This window comes from Labrus mixtus, chromosome 15, assembly GCF_963584025.1.
Source record: "Labrus mixtus chromosome 15, fLabMix1.1, whole genome shotgun sequence".
Taxonomy (NCBI): domain Eukaryota; kingdom Metazoa; phylum Chordata; class Actinopteri; order Labriformes; family Labridae; genus Labrus; species Labrus mixtus.
The window spans coordinates 1830962-1846224 of NC_083626.1; the positions used below are offsets into that span (position 1 = coordinate 1830962).

The window sequence follows — 15263 nt, forward strand, 5'->3', positions numbered from 1 at the left end:
ATGAAACATTGTCTTGCTTTTATCTGTCTTTTGAGAACGTTTCTTCATGCTTTGGCTCAATGCAATGTCCCAGCCTCAGAGTTTCAGCGTGATGGAGATTATTTGATTGGTGGACTTTTTGAGATTCATTATGTCAGCAACCCTGTTCATCATGACAGACCAGAAACAATCCAGTGCTCAAGGTTAGTCTCTTAATAAATCGTGTTGACTCAAAATGTACTGTATATAAAAGCAATAAAAGAAAAACTACCAATTGAAAATAACCATGCAATTTTTCGTGGTAAGTACTCCGTTGATCAAATTACTTAACAATATAGCATTGCTTGGCATCAGGGCCTCATTCCTTGTACAAAAATCATGCAGCACTGAGCAAATGCATAGTAAGACTTTTCTAAAGTTGCATTTTGTCACAAAGTGTCTAGTAAACTTCTGTTGTCCTCCCTGTCTTCAGTCAACCCTTCCTTCTGCAAAATTATCAGAGGTTTCAGTTGATGAGATTCTCTGTAGAGGAAATCAATAACTCAACGAACCTACTGCCAAATGTGTCTCTTGGTTATGAGATGTTTGATCACTGCTCAGATGGACAGAATTTTCCAGGAATTTTCAAGCTGATCTCAGTCAATGGATTGATCCGACCATGGGCTGAGCCACAAAAGCAGCAAACAACTCATTCTGAGGTGTCCAAAGTGATTGCAGTGGTCGGTCCTTTTACAAGCACTCAGTCTCTGACTGTAGCCCCACTATTCATGACGGATCTTATTCCCATGGTAAGTTAAAAGAAAGGACTTATATTATAAAATACAATCTTTTACTTTCAAATGCATTTTAATGTCACTGAAAATTATGATTTTTTGTTTCAACTTTTGACAGGTCAATTATGGATCTTCTAGTAGTTTCTTTTCAAAGAAAGCTAAATTCCCCTCTTTCCTACGAACAGTGCATTCCAATAAAAATGTCATAGAAGTGATTGTTAGTATTGTGCTGCACTTCAACTGGCGCTGGGTTGCTTTCCTTCATAGTGACAATGATTATGGCTATGATGGACGGGAATTGTTCTTAAAAAGGATCAAGGATACTACAATCTGTCTGGCGTATGCCAAAAGTCTGGAGGACAGTACAAGTTATTCCCAAATGTTCAAACAAATAGAGTTACAGGGGATACATGCTGTTATTGTTTTTGCTCCAAAAATGACTGCTGAAACTCTCATTATGTCAGCAATACAACTGAATATCACACAAAAAGTGTGGATAGCAGGAGATGCATGGTCCTTGAACAAGAGGCTCCCAAAAGAAAAAGGCATCAAAAATATTGGAACTGTACTTGGAGTGTCTCAACCAGTAGTAAAAATACCAGGTTTCAGTGATTTTGTGTTTTCTACTAAAAGCAAGACTTATTCTGAAAACAAACAAAAACATAGATTTTGTAATCAGGTTTGCAACTGCAGTGACCTCAGTGCAGAAGAAATCCTTTCTGTGGACCCGACTTACTCTTTTCCGGTGTATTCTGCTGTGTATGCCATCGCTCATGCCTTGCATAATGCCTTGCAGTGTGACTCTAACAGATGTAATGGCAATATTACAGTGTTTCCACACATGGTAAGTATACAAATCGTTTTAAGTTTTTATTTTCTCTGAGTACTTAAACATGACTCCTTGGATTATCTGAATGCTTGTGATGACATGTATCTATAATGTAATATCTGAACACATAAAAGTAATGCCTGTTTGTACTTTGTTTACCCACATCAGGTCCTGGCAGAGCTGAAGAAGTCAAACTTCACACTCTTAAACCAAAGCATTAAGTTTGATGAGTATGGTGACCCAACATATGGATCTTACTCCATAGTTTTCTGGAACCACGATGGTGATGCAGAGGAGATTGGCTTTTATCATTTTCACCCATCGGTGGATTTCTTCATCAACAACAGCAAAATTAAGTGGTATACAAATGGAGAAGTGAGTTGTGTTATTCCTTTTTTTAATAGTGAAACCGTTTGTCCACTTGAGGCTGGTTGCATAGGTGACATACACAACCATTCTTGAATTCTTGAATTTTCACTAGAAAAAAAAAAGGTTAACAACCTGGTTCAAAAAGCTAATTTGGTCTGGATAGCTAATATCTTTATCAACACACACTATAAGTGGGGTTACATTTTTATAACTTGTCAGTTTTCATTTAAAGAAGGATTAATGTTATTCATAATTAGGGGTGTGACTGATCTGACTGATGGGTGGAAACATTGTATCTATTTGAGGTTATAAAGCTGCCTCAAGTCCACCTCTTTGTCTCTTGTTAGGTTGACCCAATGTTGCTTTGACTTCAAAAGTCCCCTTCTGTAACAATGGGTTGTGTCATTATTATAACAGCCATGATTTATACTGTCTATGTGGGTCACTAAATAAATGTTTTGTACAGGTACCTACTTCATTGTGTTCCCAAGAATGTTTTGAAGGATTTGTGAAAGAGCAGAATGGTATCCACAAATGCTGCTTCACTTGTAAAATCTGTCCAAATGGAACCTATATCAACAGCACAGGTATAGTATACACATGAGGAAGGAAAACTGCCATCATTATTGTTAAATTGAAATTGAAAATTTCTTGTGGCCGAGCATAATCGTCTAGTGGCCAAGATTTAAGTAAGATAAGGCAATGAGTTGAGTAAGTCATCGCCATGAGATAATCATTATTGGTCATCTCATAGTAGGGACTGTACATTGTTGCTTGAGCCGCTTTCAGAAATCCTATGAAGTACACCAATGTCATACATATATGTCAGTTTAATATAGTAGTCTGTAAATTTTTACAAATAAACCTTAACTGAACTGACAAATGTCCTCCTGTGGAATATAGGGAATCCCTACAAGTGATTGAGATTGTTTTGGAATTGTACCTTTACTTCATGAACCAGAAAAAATGATCAAGCAAACCTTCATGGTAGGGCCGGACCGCACTGGGCGGCAGGTTAGGGTTGAGTTATGCACAACAAAGTAACATTTTCAACAACAACAGAAATGTGTGCAAATTATAAATAGAAATCACCACTAAAAAAATACCCAATTAAAGCCAAATCAGGAAAGTTGTTAAAATGTACCTACTCACAGCAAAAAAGAAGGCTTAAATCAAACAATAATCCCGTCTCGCTGCCATGGCTGTGGCTCATTTGTAAAGTTGGATGCCTCTCAACTGGAATTTTGGGGGTTCGCTCCCCAGCTCCTGGAGCCAAATGTTGATGTGTCCATGGGTAGCTTCTGCTGCTTTGCCATGGTATTAGTTATTACTGATAGACACATACACATGTATTCTTTGTCTGTGGTTCTAACTTTAAACAATCACAGTTGGTTTGACACTAAGTTAAAGCTCATCATGCACTTGTAACAAAAAACTGTAATACTGTGAACTCTTGCACTGTTTGCTAAGCTGCCTAATCTATATACCCCAAAATGACTTTTTTTTAAAGTAAACCTTAACTGAACTGACAAATGTCCTCCTGTGGAATATAGGGAATCCCTACAAGTGCATCAACTGTAAAGACACAGAATGGTCTACAGAAGGAAGTACATCATGCAATCTGCGGTCGGTGGAGTACATTCCATTCACAGACATCGGTGCTATACTGATCATAGCCGGATCCTGGGCCTTGGTGGTTCTTTCAATTGTCATGTCTGTTCTCTTTGCCATCAACTACAACACCCCTGTAGTCAGATCTGCTGGTGGACCAATGTGCTTCCTCATTTTAGGCTGCCTCAGTCTGTGTAGTCTAAGTGTGTTCTTTTACTTTGGCAAGCCAACAACTTCCTCTTGTATTATAAGGTCTTTGCCATTTATTTTGTTCTACACGGTTTGTTTGGCATGTTTTGCTGTGCGCTCCTTTCAAATTGTTTGCATTTTCAAAATGGCTGCCAAGTTCCCAAAGCTCTACAATTGGTGGATGAAATATCAAGGACAATGGCTGATTATCACAGTGGCTTTTGTTACACAGGCATTCTTACTTCTTATATGCTATGCCTCTGCCCCCCCAAAGCCCTATAATGAAACAGTTTGGTCCCCAGAAGAAATTATACTTAGTTGTTACACTAAATTTGAAGCATTCTCTGGTTCTGCAATTGTACTTGTATTTTTGTGCTTTCTTTGTTTCATTTTCTCCTACATGGGAAAAAACCTCCCAAAAAACTACAATGAGGCCAAAGCGATAACCTTCTGTCTGCTCCTGTTAATCCTCACCTGGATTATTTTTGCTACTGTACAAGTGCTTTACAAAGGAAAGTACATCCAAACTCTTAACGCCCTGGCAGTACTCTCTAGTCTCTATTCCTTTCTGTTGTGGTATTTCTTCCCTAAATGTTACATCATCATGTTTCAACCCCACAAAAACACGCAGCAGTACTTCCAAGGTCTCATTCAAAATTACACCAAAACAATTAGCCAGTAGCCGCCAACAGTAAATACCTCTGTTAAGGGGTTATTTTTCCTTTTAGAGCTGAGAAGTATCAAGTAGACTGTCTGTCTTCTTCTTGGAATTAATCTGATTATGCACAAGTAAGGAAATTTCTTATCAACGCACAGCATTTACAAAACTATCTCATTAAATGTAAGACAATAGTTGTTTGGGATGTTGACATTTCTGTCATTCAATGTCCACTGAACATTAAAGCAACAATATAGAACTTTTCCACCATTAAATATAAGTTTCAAAGTCAATCTAACAGTACAAACTTTAAACAGGCAGAATAACATTTCTCCCATGTCAACAGATTTCCCCGGTGGGTGGGGTTCTCTTACTAGAAATGCGCAAGGTTTTATGGCGCTAGCCAATTAGCCTGTTTGATAGATTGGCTTACACTAAGAGCTAAGATGAAGCTTAAAGACGGAAGAGGACGTTGTCTGATGAAGCTAAGAAAAAAGAGAGTGACGGAGCAAGAAGCACATATTATTCATAACAGAATACGATGTTACTCTGTATTGTTATCACTGTCATTGATATCTCATGTTTAGCAGCTTTATGGCGCAAAGGAGTCATCCAACCTAGGGGTTCCCTCTCTGGGCAGTTGGCCCCCCTAGAGATCTCAGGAGGAGCGCGACTCTCTGTTACATTCTGAGGCTGTCAAAATGATATTTGATCATATTGACTGATATAAGACTTAGTGGGAAGTGTATTCAATAGTCTTTAGGTAATAGCTAGTGTGTAGGCCTATTAAGATATCATTTATCAATAAAAACTTTTCATATTAATGTTAATTTTTGACAGCACTGTATTGCTTTTGTGTTGGTCCAAGGGCAGCCCAGCTTTTCTTAGATACAATTAGGGGGAGCCCCAATGAAAAAATGGTGGGAATCTCTCATCTAACCCTACTTATGTCTCAGACTTGCATACAAATTAATCAATAAATCCATCTTATGCCAGATGTTGTGTCTGCAATTGACAGTAGATGCTAGCTGAGTCTCTTTTGCACAAAATCCGGTTATATTATTGTATCGTGTCAGTTGACGTGGGTCTTTGGTTTCTCACTACACCGCCCCCCATGCTTGTCAACAAATAAATGTTGTCTGTGATGGAGAGTAGTGGGGAGGCATAACAGCCGTAGCTCTCCAAGACTCTGTTCTGTTGTTGTTTTGCTGTATTTGCCCTGTCTGTCACAGCACTTGTAAACATTTGTTTTTAAAGGTGCTATATAAATAAAGATATTATTATATTATTAAGACCATCAGTCGGCATCGAAGCACACCAAACCCATATTCTACATATTCCTTCTTTAATTGGAAACATTAAAAATGTATTGGGTCATGTACTGTTTGCAAACTCATGACACAGTGGATAACAGAAGCCATTTTTTTTCAGGTTCCTGTACATTTCTATATGTTTATATGTACATTAAATAGAGTTTTAATCAAAAAGTGTGAAATTCAACATTTGCATCATACTCACTGTAACACTGATCATGCCACATGCATGGCACCACTTTGCTGTGACATTGTCTGCAGGCTCTAACAGTGTGTAAAGCCTTTGTTCAAAATGTTTTGAATTTGTGAACACAACTATTTAATGTTATAAACTCAAGATATCAAACTCATACTTGGAGAAGTAAATGAATGTTACAGAATCCTGATGTATGCTTTGTGTGTATCCTTTTTGTGACACCTCAATGGGTGATATTTTTAAGCCAGAGCATTGAGTTTGATTGTCATACATTTTAGCATCACTATATCAGCTATTCATTCATGTTACATCAGACTTTAAGGCGCTATCATAACATACAGTTTTAAACTTTCTTATGCCTTACTTCTAGTCTGATCATATTATACCTTATCATCCATTCATGAACTTAGTTTGCTTTAGGCCCTTTTCCTTACCCTTTCACCCTGGGGGAATCATCTTGTTTACTTAAGTCTGACTTTGTTGCGCCCTTCAAATGTAAACTCTTCTATTAGCTTCCGTCAGTAAGATTAAACGCCTAGTAAGAAACAAACACATCACCTTACATTGCTGTTTGTTTCTGTGCTGCGTTAGGGAAAAACCTGATCTGTAACTGTACATTCTGGCTCATCATCAACCCATACTGCACACATTGCATGGCAGCATGCCTGTCTTGAGAGAGTTGAGAGTGTCCTTCAGCAGCACAAAGCACTGCTGGTCTCCACGGCAACTAAGATTAGTCAGATGGCTGTTGCTCGAGGCAGGCATTGCCCATACAGTTGCCCAAATCCTGCAGATAACTGCAGCCCTCAACAAGCCGGCATGTCCAGCTTCAGCTCAGCCTCCATGGCCTGCTAGCACCTCGCTACCTAGCACCAAGCCTGCTAGCAACCAGTTTGTGTCCTGGCCATGTAGCACACGACTAGCTACCCCAAGTCTTCAAGCAACCAGCCTGCCCCCAAGCCAACATATCTCAGTCCTGCTCGCCATCTGCCTGTTCATGCTCTCAAGGGGACTATCCTCTGGTCCATTTTCACTCTTATGAGATTATACCAGTGTCCTGCCCATTTCTGCCCTGAAGCCATCATGGGAAGCCCTCAATAAGGAAGTTTGGCTCTCACTGGTCTGTATAGAGCCTCAAATACCCAACTCAACAGTGTCTTTATCCCTCAGTTCTTCAGAGTCTCCACTACCAAGCTCCTCCTTTGGTTCCCAGATGGTGACCCAGCCAACTTCTCTTCCATTTTGGCGATGTCGGCTTCCAGTTCCTGCTTTATGACGCCAGCTCCCAGTTCCTGCCAAGAGAAGCTGGCCCCCAGCTTCTGCATAGAAACCCTGGACCCAGTTCCAGCAGAGCAGCACCTGCCCTCAGATCCAGAGTCGGGGGTCCCAGCAGACACTATGTGGTGTCCAGAGTAGGGGGTCATACCCTGTTAATATCTTGCCTGTTCCTTAAACAGTTTTTTGGCCTGCCCATTTCTAATCCTGTTCCTTTCTGGCCTGTCCCAGATCCTGATCCTGACAGGCATGTTATTGATCCTGTTTTGGCCTGGCCTTCTCTTGTTCCTTTCTCCTCTGTTGATCAAGTGCCTTTGGCATTGTGTTTGAAGTATAGAGGTGTAGGGTTGTGTATGGGGAGAGAGCTAGGTGAGCAGATTTTTTTTCTTAGAAAAATACAAAAATAAACAAGTTAATAAAGTAGTTACTGAAATTGGAATTTTGAGCATTACATGTTAATGTATCTAAATCATCAGACTAAAGTCAGTAAAATAACAATTCATTATTGTTTAATGAGACAACTGTATGAACTTGCTATTGTTTGTTGTTTTAATGTGGTGTTTTAGTTAGGATGTATTAATTCCAATCCATCATACCCGTTCCAAAGAAGCCCTCACCATCCACTTTCAATGACTATCGACCCGTTGCACTGACCCCCATCGTCATGAAGTGCTTTGAAAGGTTAGTCATGGCCCACATCAAAACTACCCTCCCCGCCACCCTGGACCCCTACCAGTTTGCATACCGAGGTAACAGATCCACCGAGGATGCTATCTGTTCTGCTCTTCACCCAGCCCTCACCCACCTGGACACCAAAAACTCATATGTCAGAATGCTGTTCATAGACTTCAGTTCAGCATTCAACACCATCATCCCTCAGCAGCTGATCGGCAAACTGGACCAGCTGGGGCTCAGCACTTCCCTGTGCAACTGGCTGCTGGACTTCCTCAGCGAGAGGCCTCAGACAGTGCGGGTCGGCGGCAACACATCAACAACCACCGTCCTGAGCACTGGGGCCCCCCAAGGTTGTGTGCTCAGCCCCCTGCTCTTCACGCTGCTGACCCACGACTGCGCTCCATCCTTCAGCAGCAACCACATTGTGAAGTTCGCGGACGACACAACAGTGGTTGGTCTCATCTCCAACAACGATGAGACGCACTACAGGATGGAGGTCAGCCAACTGGCCACATGGTGCAGAGACAACAACCTCTTCCTGAACGTCGACAAGACCAAGGAGGTTGTTGTCGACTTCCGGAGAGTCCCCACTGACCATCGACGGTGCTGCTGTGGAGAGAGTGAGCAGCACCAAGTTCCTGGGGGTTCACATCAGTGAGGATCTCTCCTGGACAACCAACACCACATCACTGGCCAAGAAGTCCCAGCAGCGCCTCGACTTCCTCCGCAAGCTGAAGAGAGCACGAGCCCCCCCAACCATCATGTGCTCCTTCTACAGAGGCACCATCGAGAGCATCCTGACCAGTTGCATCACTGTGTGGTTTGGGAGCTGCACTGCTGCCAACCGCAAGACCCTGCAGCGCACAGTGAAGGCTGCTGAACAGATTATCGGTGTCCCACTCCCCTCTCTTCTGGACCTCTACGGTACCCACCTCACCCGCAAAGCAACCAGCATTGTGCGTGACCCCACCCACCCCTCACACAGCCTCTTCAGCCTCCTGCCATCGGGGAGACGGTACCGCAGCCTGCGGGCCGGCTCCACCAGACTGGGAAACAGCTTCTTCCACCAAGCTGTCAGGAAGCTTAACTCTCTCCCCTCTCTTCCTTCCCTCCCCTCTGCCCCCACGAACACTGGATGTTGAAACCCCCTCCCGTTTGCCACCAAGAACTCTGGACTAATAACTCTGAAGCTAACTTTTCAAAAGTACAATCAGTTTACTGCACATTGCACATATTGCACAAGTTTACTTTTTCTTTAAATGTTATTTTATTTTATTTACCATTTTGTACCTTTTGCACAATTTAGAATTTATTAATGTAAATATTATTTATCTTATTTTACCTCATTTTATTTTATCTATTTTACCTTATCTTATTTTACCTTATTTTGGTTGTATTGCACCGTGGGACGGAGACAAACGCAATTTCGATTCCACTGTATGTCTGGCATATTTAGAAATTGACAATAAAGTTGACTTTGACTTTAGGGTCATGGTTAAATCTAATTCATACCTTTTTATATTTAATGTCAGTGTGTCTCAGTCTCGATGTTGAATGTTGGCATGTCCCTATTACCAAGCAGAACAGGAAGTGCAGACCTCCCAGGCGAAGGTTGCCTGAATTCAAATTCTGGTGAGAGTCGTGGCTATTAGTCACACTCATGGGCTGAGTTGTTGCAAATGTTCCTATTTTGAATTACCTGTGTGGTCCAAATTTAAATTGTGCAGGGATCATTTGAGAGAGGAGATGGCCTTATTGCATACACCAATGATACAGGCTTGAATTCATTTCATTTGTGTGTATTTGCTTGTGGCTCTATCCTGTATGTTTCAGTCCTTTGTATATACATAGCTTTAGAGTATAGCTTTCTTTCAGATGCAATTCAATGTCACATTATTGTCTGTTACAACAAGAGTTGTTGGTTCATAGTCTTAAAAATAATGTATCAAGACAAATGTTGTGCCAAGCATCTTTCTTTCTGTGGCAAAGCTTTGGGGCTTGAAAAAAACAAGATGTTAATACTTTGACTTGATGAACATTTGAAAGGAAAATGTGGCAATGTGGATTTTCAAATGTGGTAGTTGAGTTAATCCTGAATATAAAAAATGGTCTTTATATCCAGTGAGTTTAAAAACTAGATGGAATTTATTATTTAAACTTCAGAACAGAATCTATTTTTTCTATTTCCAGATTAATTCATGATAAAAACATGCTTGTTCAATTGTTGAACCCTTTGTGGAAATTGGTAGCAGCAGTTAGGATGGTTTTTGCATACTGATTTGGGTGTTCTCCCCAAGCATTAATAGTTTCAATTTATGTCACCTAATGTACTCCCAAATTCATGGAAATTACGTGTTTAACCAACACCTTTGTCTAATCAGTTAATAAAAGCAGGGGTAAACCCTATTGTAGTTCACATCTGATATTTTAACAATAGGTTTGACAATGAAACATTGTCTTGTGTTTTTGTCTCTCCTGGGAACGTTTCTCCATGCTTTGGCTCAATGCAATGTCACAGCCTCAGAGTTTCATCTGGATGGAGATCATTTGATTGGTGGACTTTTTGAGATTCATCCTGTCGATGACCCTGTTCCTCATGACAGACCAGAAACAATCGAGTGCTCAAGGTTAGTCTTATAATAAATCGTGTTGACTCAGAATGTTACTAAATAAAAAACATATATATTGCATATTGGTATTAACAATCAGTTTTACTGTTTTTTTTGTAATTTTTGTAATTTATTATAATATTTAAAAGGCCATCAGTCCTTGTACAAACATTATGCTTAGTGGCATAATTAATTTCATTGTTAAATGAAGTTTTATTGCACTCAAAAGCTATTCATTGTTTCCTTATCTCCTTTTGTCCTCTATGCTCTCAGTAACCCCATCCTTCTTCCAAATTATCGGAGGTTTCAGTTGATGAGATTCTCTGTGGAGGAAATCAATAACTCAACAAACCTACTGCCAAATGTGTCTCTTGGTTATGAGATGTTTGATCACTGCTCAGTTACACAGAATTATCCAGGACTTTTCAACCTCATTTCAGTTAATGGATTGATCCGACCATGGGCTGAGCCACAAAAGCATCAAACAAATAATACTGATGTGTCCAAAGTGATAGCATTGGTCGGTCCTTTAACCAGCACTCAGGCCCTGACTATTGCCCCACTATTCATGATGGATCTCATTCCCATGGTAAGTTAAAAAACAGACTTATGTTATACAGTAAAATACTGTGTTTTTTATTTCTTAAATTTTAATCATCTTTTAGTTTTTAAAATGTGATCGAAATACCTTATGTGTGTATTAACCTTTGACAGGTCAATTACGGATCCACTATCTCTGTCTTTTCAAAAAAAGAGATATTCCCCTCTTTCCTACGAACAGTGCATCCCAATAAAAATGTCATAGAAGTGATTGTTAGTATTGTGCTGCACTTCAACTGGCGCTGGGTTGCTTTCCTTCATAGTGACAATGATTATGGCTATGATGGACGGGAATTGTTCTTAAAAAGGATCAAGGATACTACAATCTGTCTGGCGTATGCCAAAAGTCTGGAGGACAGTACAAGTTATTCCCAAATGTTCAAACAAATAGAGTTACAGGGGATACATGCTGTTATTGTTTTTGCTCCAAAAATGACTGCTGAAACTCTCATTATGTCAGCAATACAACTGAATATCACACAAAAAGTGTGGATAGCAGGAGATGCATGGTCCTTGAACAAGAGGCTCCCAAAAGAAAAAGGCATCAAAAATATTGGAACTGTACTTGGAGTGTCTCAACCAGTAGTAAAAATACCAGGTTTCAGTGATTTTGTGTTTTCTACTAAAAGCAAGACTTATTCTGAAAACAAACAAAAACATAGATTTTGTAATCAGGTTTGCAACTGCAGTGACCTCAGTGCAGAAGAAATCCTTTCTGTGGACCCGACTTACTCTTTTCCGGTGTATTCTGCTGTGTATGCCATCGCTCATGCCTTGCATAATGCCTTGCAGTGTGACTCTAACAGATGTAATGGCAATATTACAGTGTTTCCACACATGGTAAGTATACAAATCGTTTTAAGTTTTTATTTTCTCTGAGTACTTAAACATGACTCCTTGGATTATCTGAATGCTTGTGATGACATGTATCTATAATGTAATATCTGAACACATAAAAGTAATGCCTGTTTGTACTTTGTTTACCCACATCAGGTCCTGGCAGAGCTGAAGAAGTCAAACTTCACACTCTTAAACCAAAGCATTAAGTTTGATGAGTATGGTGACCCAACATATGGATCTTACTCCATAGTTTTCTGGAACCACGATGGTGATGCAGAGGAGATTGGCTTTTATCATTTTCACCCATCGGTGGATTTCTTCATCAACAACAGCAAAATTAAGTGGTATACAAATGGAGAAGTGAGTTGTGTTATTCCTTTTTTTAATAGTGAAACCGTTTGTCCACTTGAGGCTGGTTGCATAGGTGACATACACAACCATTCTTGAATTCTTGAATTTTCACTAGAAAAAAAAAAGGTTAACAACCTGGTTCAAAAAGCTAATTTGGTCTGGATAGCTAATATCTTTATCAACACACACTATAAGTGGGGTTACATTTTTATAACTTGTCAGTTTTCATTTAAAGAAGGATTAATGTTATTCATAATTAGGGGTGTGACTGATCTGACTGATGGGTGGAAACATTGTATCTATTTGAGGTTATAAAGCTGCCTCAAGTCCACCTCTTTGTCTCTTGTTAGGTTGACCCAATGTTGCTTTGACTTCAAAAGTCCCCTTCTGTAACAATGGGTTGTGTCATTATTATAACAGCCATGATTTATACTGTCTATGTGGGTCACTAAATAAATGTTTTGTACAGGTACCTACTTCATTGTGTTCCCAAGAATGTTTTGAAGGATTTGTGAAAGAGCAGAATGGTATCCACAAATGCTGCTTCACTTGTAAAATCTGTCCAAATGGAACCTATATCAACAGCACAGGTATAGTATACACATGAGGAAGGAAAACTGCCATCATTATTGTTAAATTGAAATTGAAAATTTCTAGTGGCCAAGATTTAAGTAAGATAAGGCAATGAGTTGAGTAAGTCATCGCCATGAGATAATCATTATTGGTCATCTCATAGTAGGGACTGTACATTGTTGCTTGAGCCGCTTTCAGAAATCCTATGAAGTACACCAATGTCATACATATATGTCAGTTTAATATAGTAGTCTGTAAATTTTTACAAATAAACCTTAACTGAACTGACAAATGTCCTCCTGTGGAATATAGGGAATCCCTACAAGTGATTGAGATTGTTTTGGAATTGTACCTTTACTTCATGAACCAGAAAAAATGATCAAGCAAACCTTCATGGTAGGGCCGGACCGCACTGGGCGGCAGGTTAGGGTTGAGTTATGCACAACAAAGTAACATTTTCAACAACAACAGAAATGTGTGCAAATTATAAATAGAAATCACCACTAAAAAAATACCCAATTAAAGCCAAATCAGGAAAGTTGTTAAAATGTACCTACTCACAGCAAAAAAGAAGGCTTAAATCAAACAATAATCCCGTCTCGCTGCCATGGCTGTGGCTCATTTGTAAAGTTGGATGCCTCTCAACTGGAATTTTGGGGGTTCGCTCCCCAGCTCCTGGAGCCAAATGTTGATGTGTCCATGGGTAGCTTCTGCTGCTTTGCCATGGTATTAGTTATTACTGATAGACACATACACATGTATTCTTTGTCTGTGGTTCTAACTTTAAACAATCACAGTTGGTTTGACACTAAGTTAAAGCTCATCATGCACTTGTAACAAAAAACTGTAATACTGTGAACTCTTGCACTGTTTGCTAAGCTGCCTAATCTATATACCCCAAAATGACTTTTTTTTAAAGTAAACCTTAACTGAACTGACAAATGTCCTCCTGTGGAATATAGGGAATCCCTACAAGTGCATCAACTGTAAAGACACAGAATGGTCTACAGAAGGAAGTACATCATGCAATCTGCGGTCGGTGGAGTACATTCCATTCACAGACATCGGTGCTATACTGATCATAGCCGGATCCTGGGCCTTGGTGGTTCTTTCAATTGTCATGTCTGTTCTCTTTGCCATCAACTACAACACCCCTGTAGTCAGATCTGCTGGTGGACCAATGTGCTTCCTCATTTTAGGCTGCCTCAGTCTGTGTAGTCTAAGTGTGTTCTTTTACTTTGGCAAGCCAACAACTTCCTCTTGTATTATAAGGTCTTTGCCATTTATTTTGTTTTACACGGTTTGTTTGGCATGTTTCGTTGTGCGCTCCTTTCAAATTGTTTGCATTTTCAAAATGGCTGCCAAGTTCCCAAAGCTCTACAATTGGTGGATGAAATATCAAGGACAATGGCTGATTATCACAGTGGCTTTTGTTACGCAGGCATTCTTACTTGGCATTGCCCATTTGTCTGCCCCCCCAAAGCCCTGTAATGAAACAGTTTGGTCCCCAGAAGAAATTATACTTAGTTGTTACACTAAATTTGAAGCATTCTCTGGTTCTGCAATTGTACTTGTATTTTTGTGCTTTCTTTGCTTCATTTTCTCCTACATGGGAAAAAACCTCCCAAAAAACTACAATGAGGCCAAAGCGATAACCTTCTGTCTGCTCCTGTTAATCCTCACCTGGATTATTTTTGCTACTGTACAAGTGCTTTACAAAGGAAAGTACATCCAAACTCTTAACGCCCTGGCAGTACTCTCTAGTCTCTATTCCTTTCTGTTGTGGTATTTCTTCCCTAAATGTTACATCATCATGTTTCAACCCCACAAAAACACACAGCAGTACTTCCAAGGTCTCATTCAAAATTACACCAAAACAATTAGCCAGTAGCAAGCTTCAGGAAACCGTGAATTTAAAAAAGAAAAGCAAATGTGATTCCTCAAGGACCTCCTGCATTAGAAGTGCAATTAAAGGTTATTAACAAGCCCTCTCCTGGTAAAGTAAAATGAATCATATCTGATAAATTATTACCATCCCATAAGGTTCTAAATCAAAAACTGAAGTAAAAACAAATTAATGACAAGAAGTTTCAGAGGGGCTCTGTACTTTTTGTTTGTAACAGTCTCCATCCTGTGGTGTTAAGAGGCAAATGTAAATAAGGACTGCACTCAGTGTTTAATACTAATGCGTGCCCCATTTATTTTCTGTCTCACTTGGTTCATACTGAAAGTAGATTAAAAAACACTGATTTCATTCATTTTTGTATTTAAATGTCAGCTTGTCATCCAGTTGCATTATTGAAAGGAAGACCCTTTGACTTCATCCCTGTTGCTATGGTTATCCATGTGAAATTATGATATGGAGCCAGCACATACTATGAACAATGAATGGGAAGTTGGAAGTACTCCATAGGTGTCCAATT

General features: G+C 39.7%; 2 protein-coding genes across 2 annotated transcripts; both read left to right on the top strand.

Annotated features, from left to right (window-relative positions):
* On the top strand, positions 1-5199 carry LOC132990017 (taste receptor type 1 member 1-like). The gene is made up of 6 exons (XM_061058023.1): positions 1-182; positions 452-767; positions 871-1596; positions 1750-1956; positions 2417-2537; positions 3504-5199. The coding sequence occupies exons 1-6, from the start codon at positions 1-3 to the stop codon at positions 4430-4432; spliced, it is 2481 nt and encodes an 826-aa protein (XP_060914006.1). The 3' UTR covers positions 4433-5199.
* Positions 5200-7880: 2681 nt separating this feature from the next.
* On the top strand, positions 7881-14731 carry LOC132989518 (taste receptor type 1 member 2-like). Its single transcript, XM_061057208.1, has 7 exons — positions 7881-7941; positions 10305-10494; positions 10750-11065; positions 11191-11916; positions 12070-12276; positions 12737-12857; positions 13803-14731. Exons 1-7 carry the CDS (start codon positions 7881-7883, stop codon positions 14729-14731), a joined length of 2550 nt encoding a protein of 849 aa, XP_060913191.1.
* The last annotated feature ends 532 nt before the right edge of the window (positions 14732-15263 follow it).

Excerpts from the sequence above, each read along its gene's own strand:
- LOC132990017 (XM_061058023.1), top strand. The coding sequence starts at position 1 with ATGAAACATTGTCTTGCTTTTATCTGTCTTTTGAGAACGTTTCTTCAT. Across the intron at positions 1,597-1,749 it reads TTACAGTGTTTCCACACATG|GTCCTGGCAGAGCTGAAGAA; the intron begins GTAAGTATACAA and ends TACCCACATCAG. Across the intron at positions 2,538-3,503 it reads AACCTATATCAACAGCACAG|GGAATCCCTACAAGTGCATC; the intron begins GTATAGTATACA and ends TGTGGAATATAG.
- LOC132989518 (XM_061057208.1), top strand. The coding sequence starts at position 7,881 with ATGGCCCACATCAAAACTACCCTCCCCGCCACCCTGGACCCCTACCAG. Across the intron at positions 11,917-12,069 it reads TTACAGTGTTTCCACACATG|GTCCTGGCAGAGCTGAAGAA; the intron begins GTAAGTATACAA and ends TACCCACATCAG. Across the intron at positions 12,277-12,736 it reads AGTGGTATACAAATGGAGAA|GTACCTACTTCATTGTGTTC; the intron begins GTGAGTTGTGTT and ends TGTTTTGTACAG.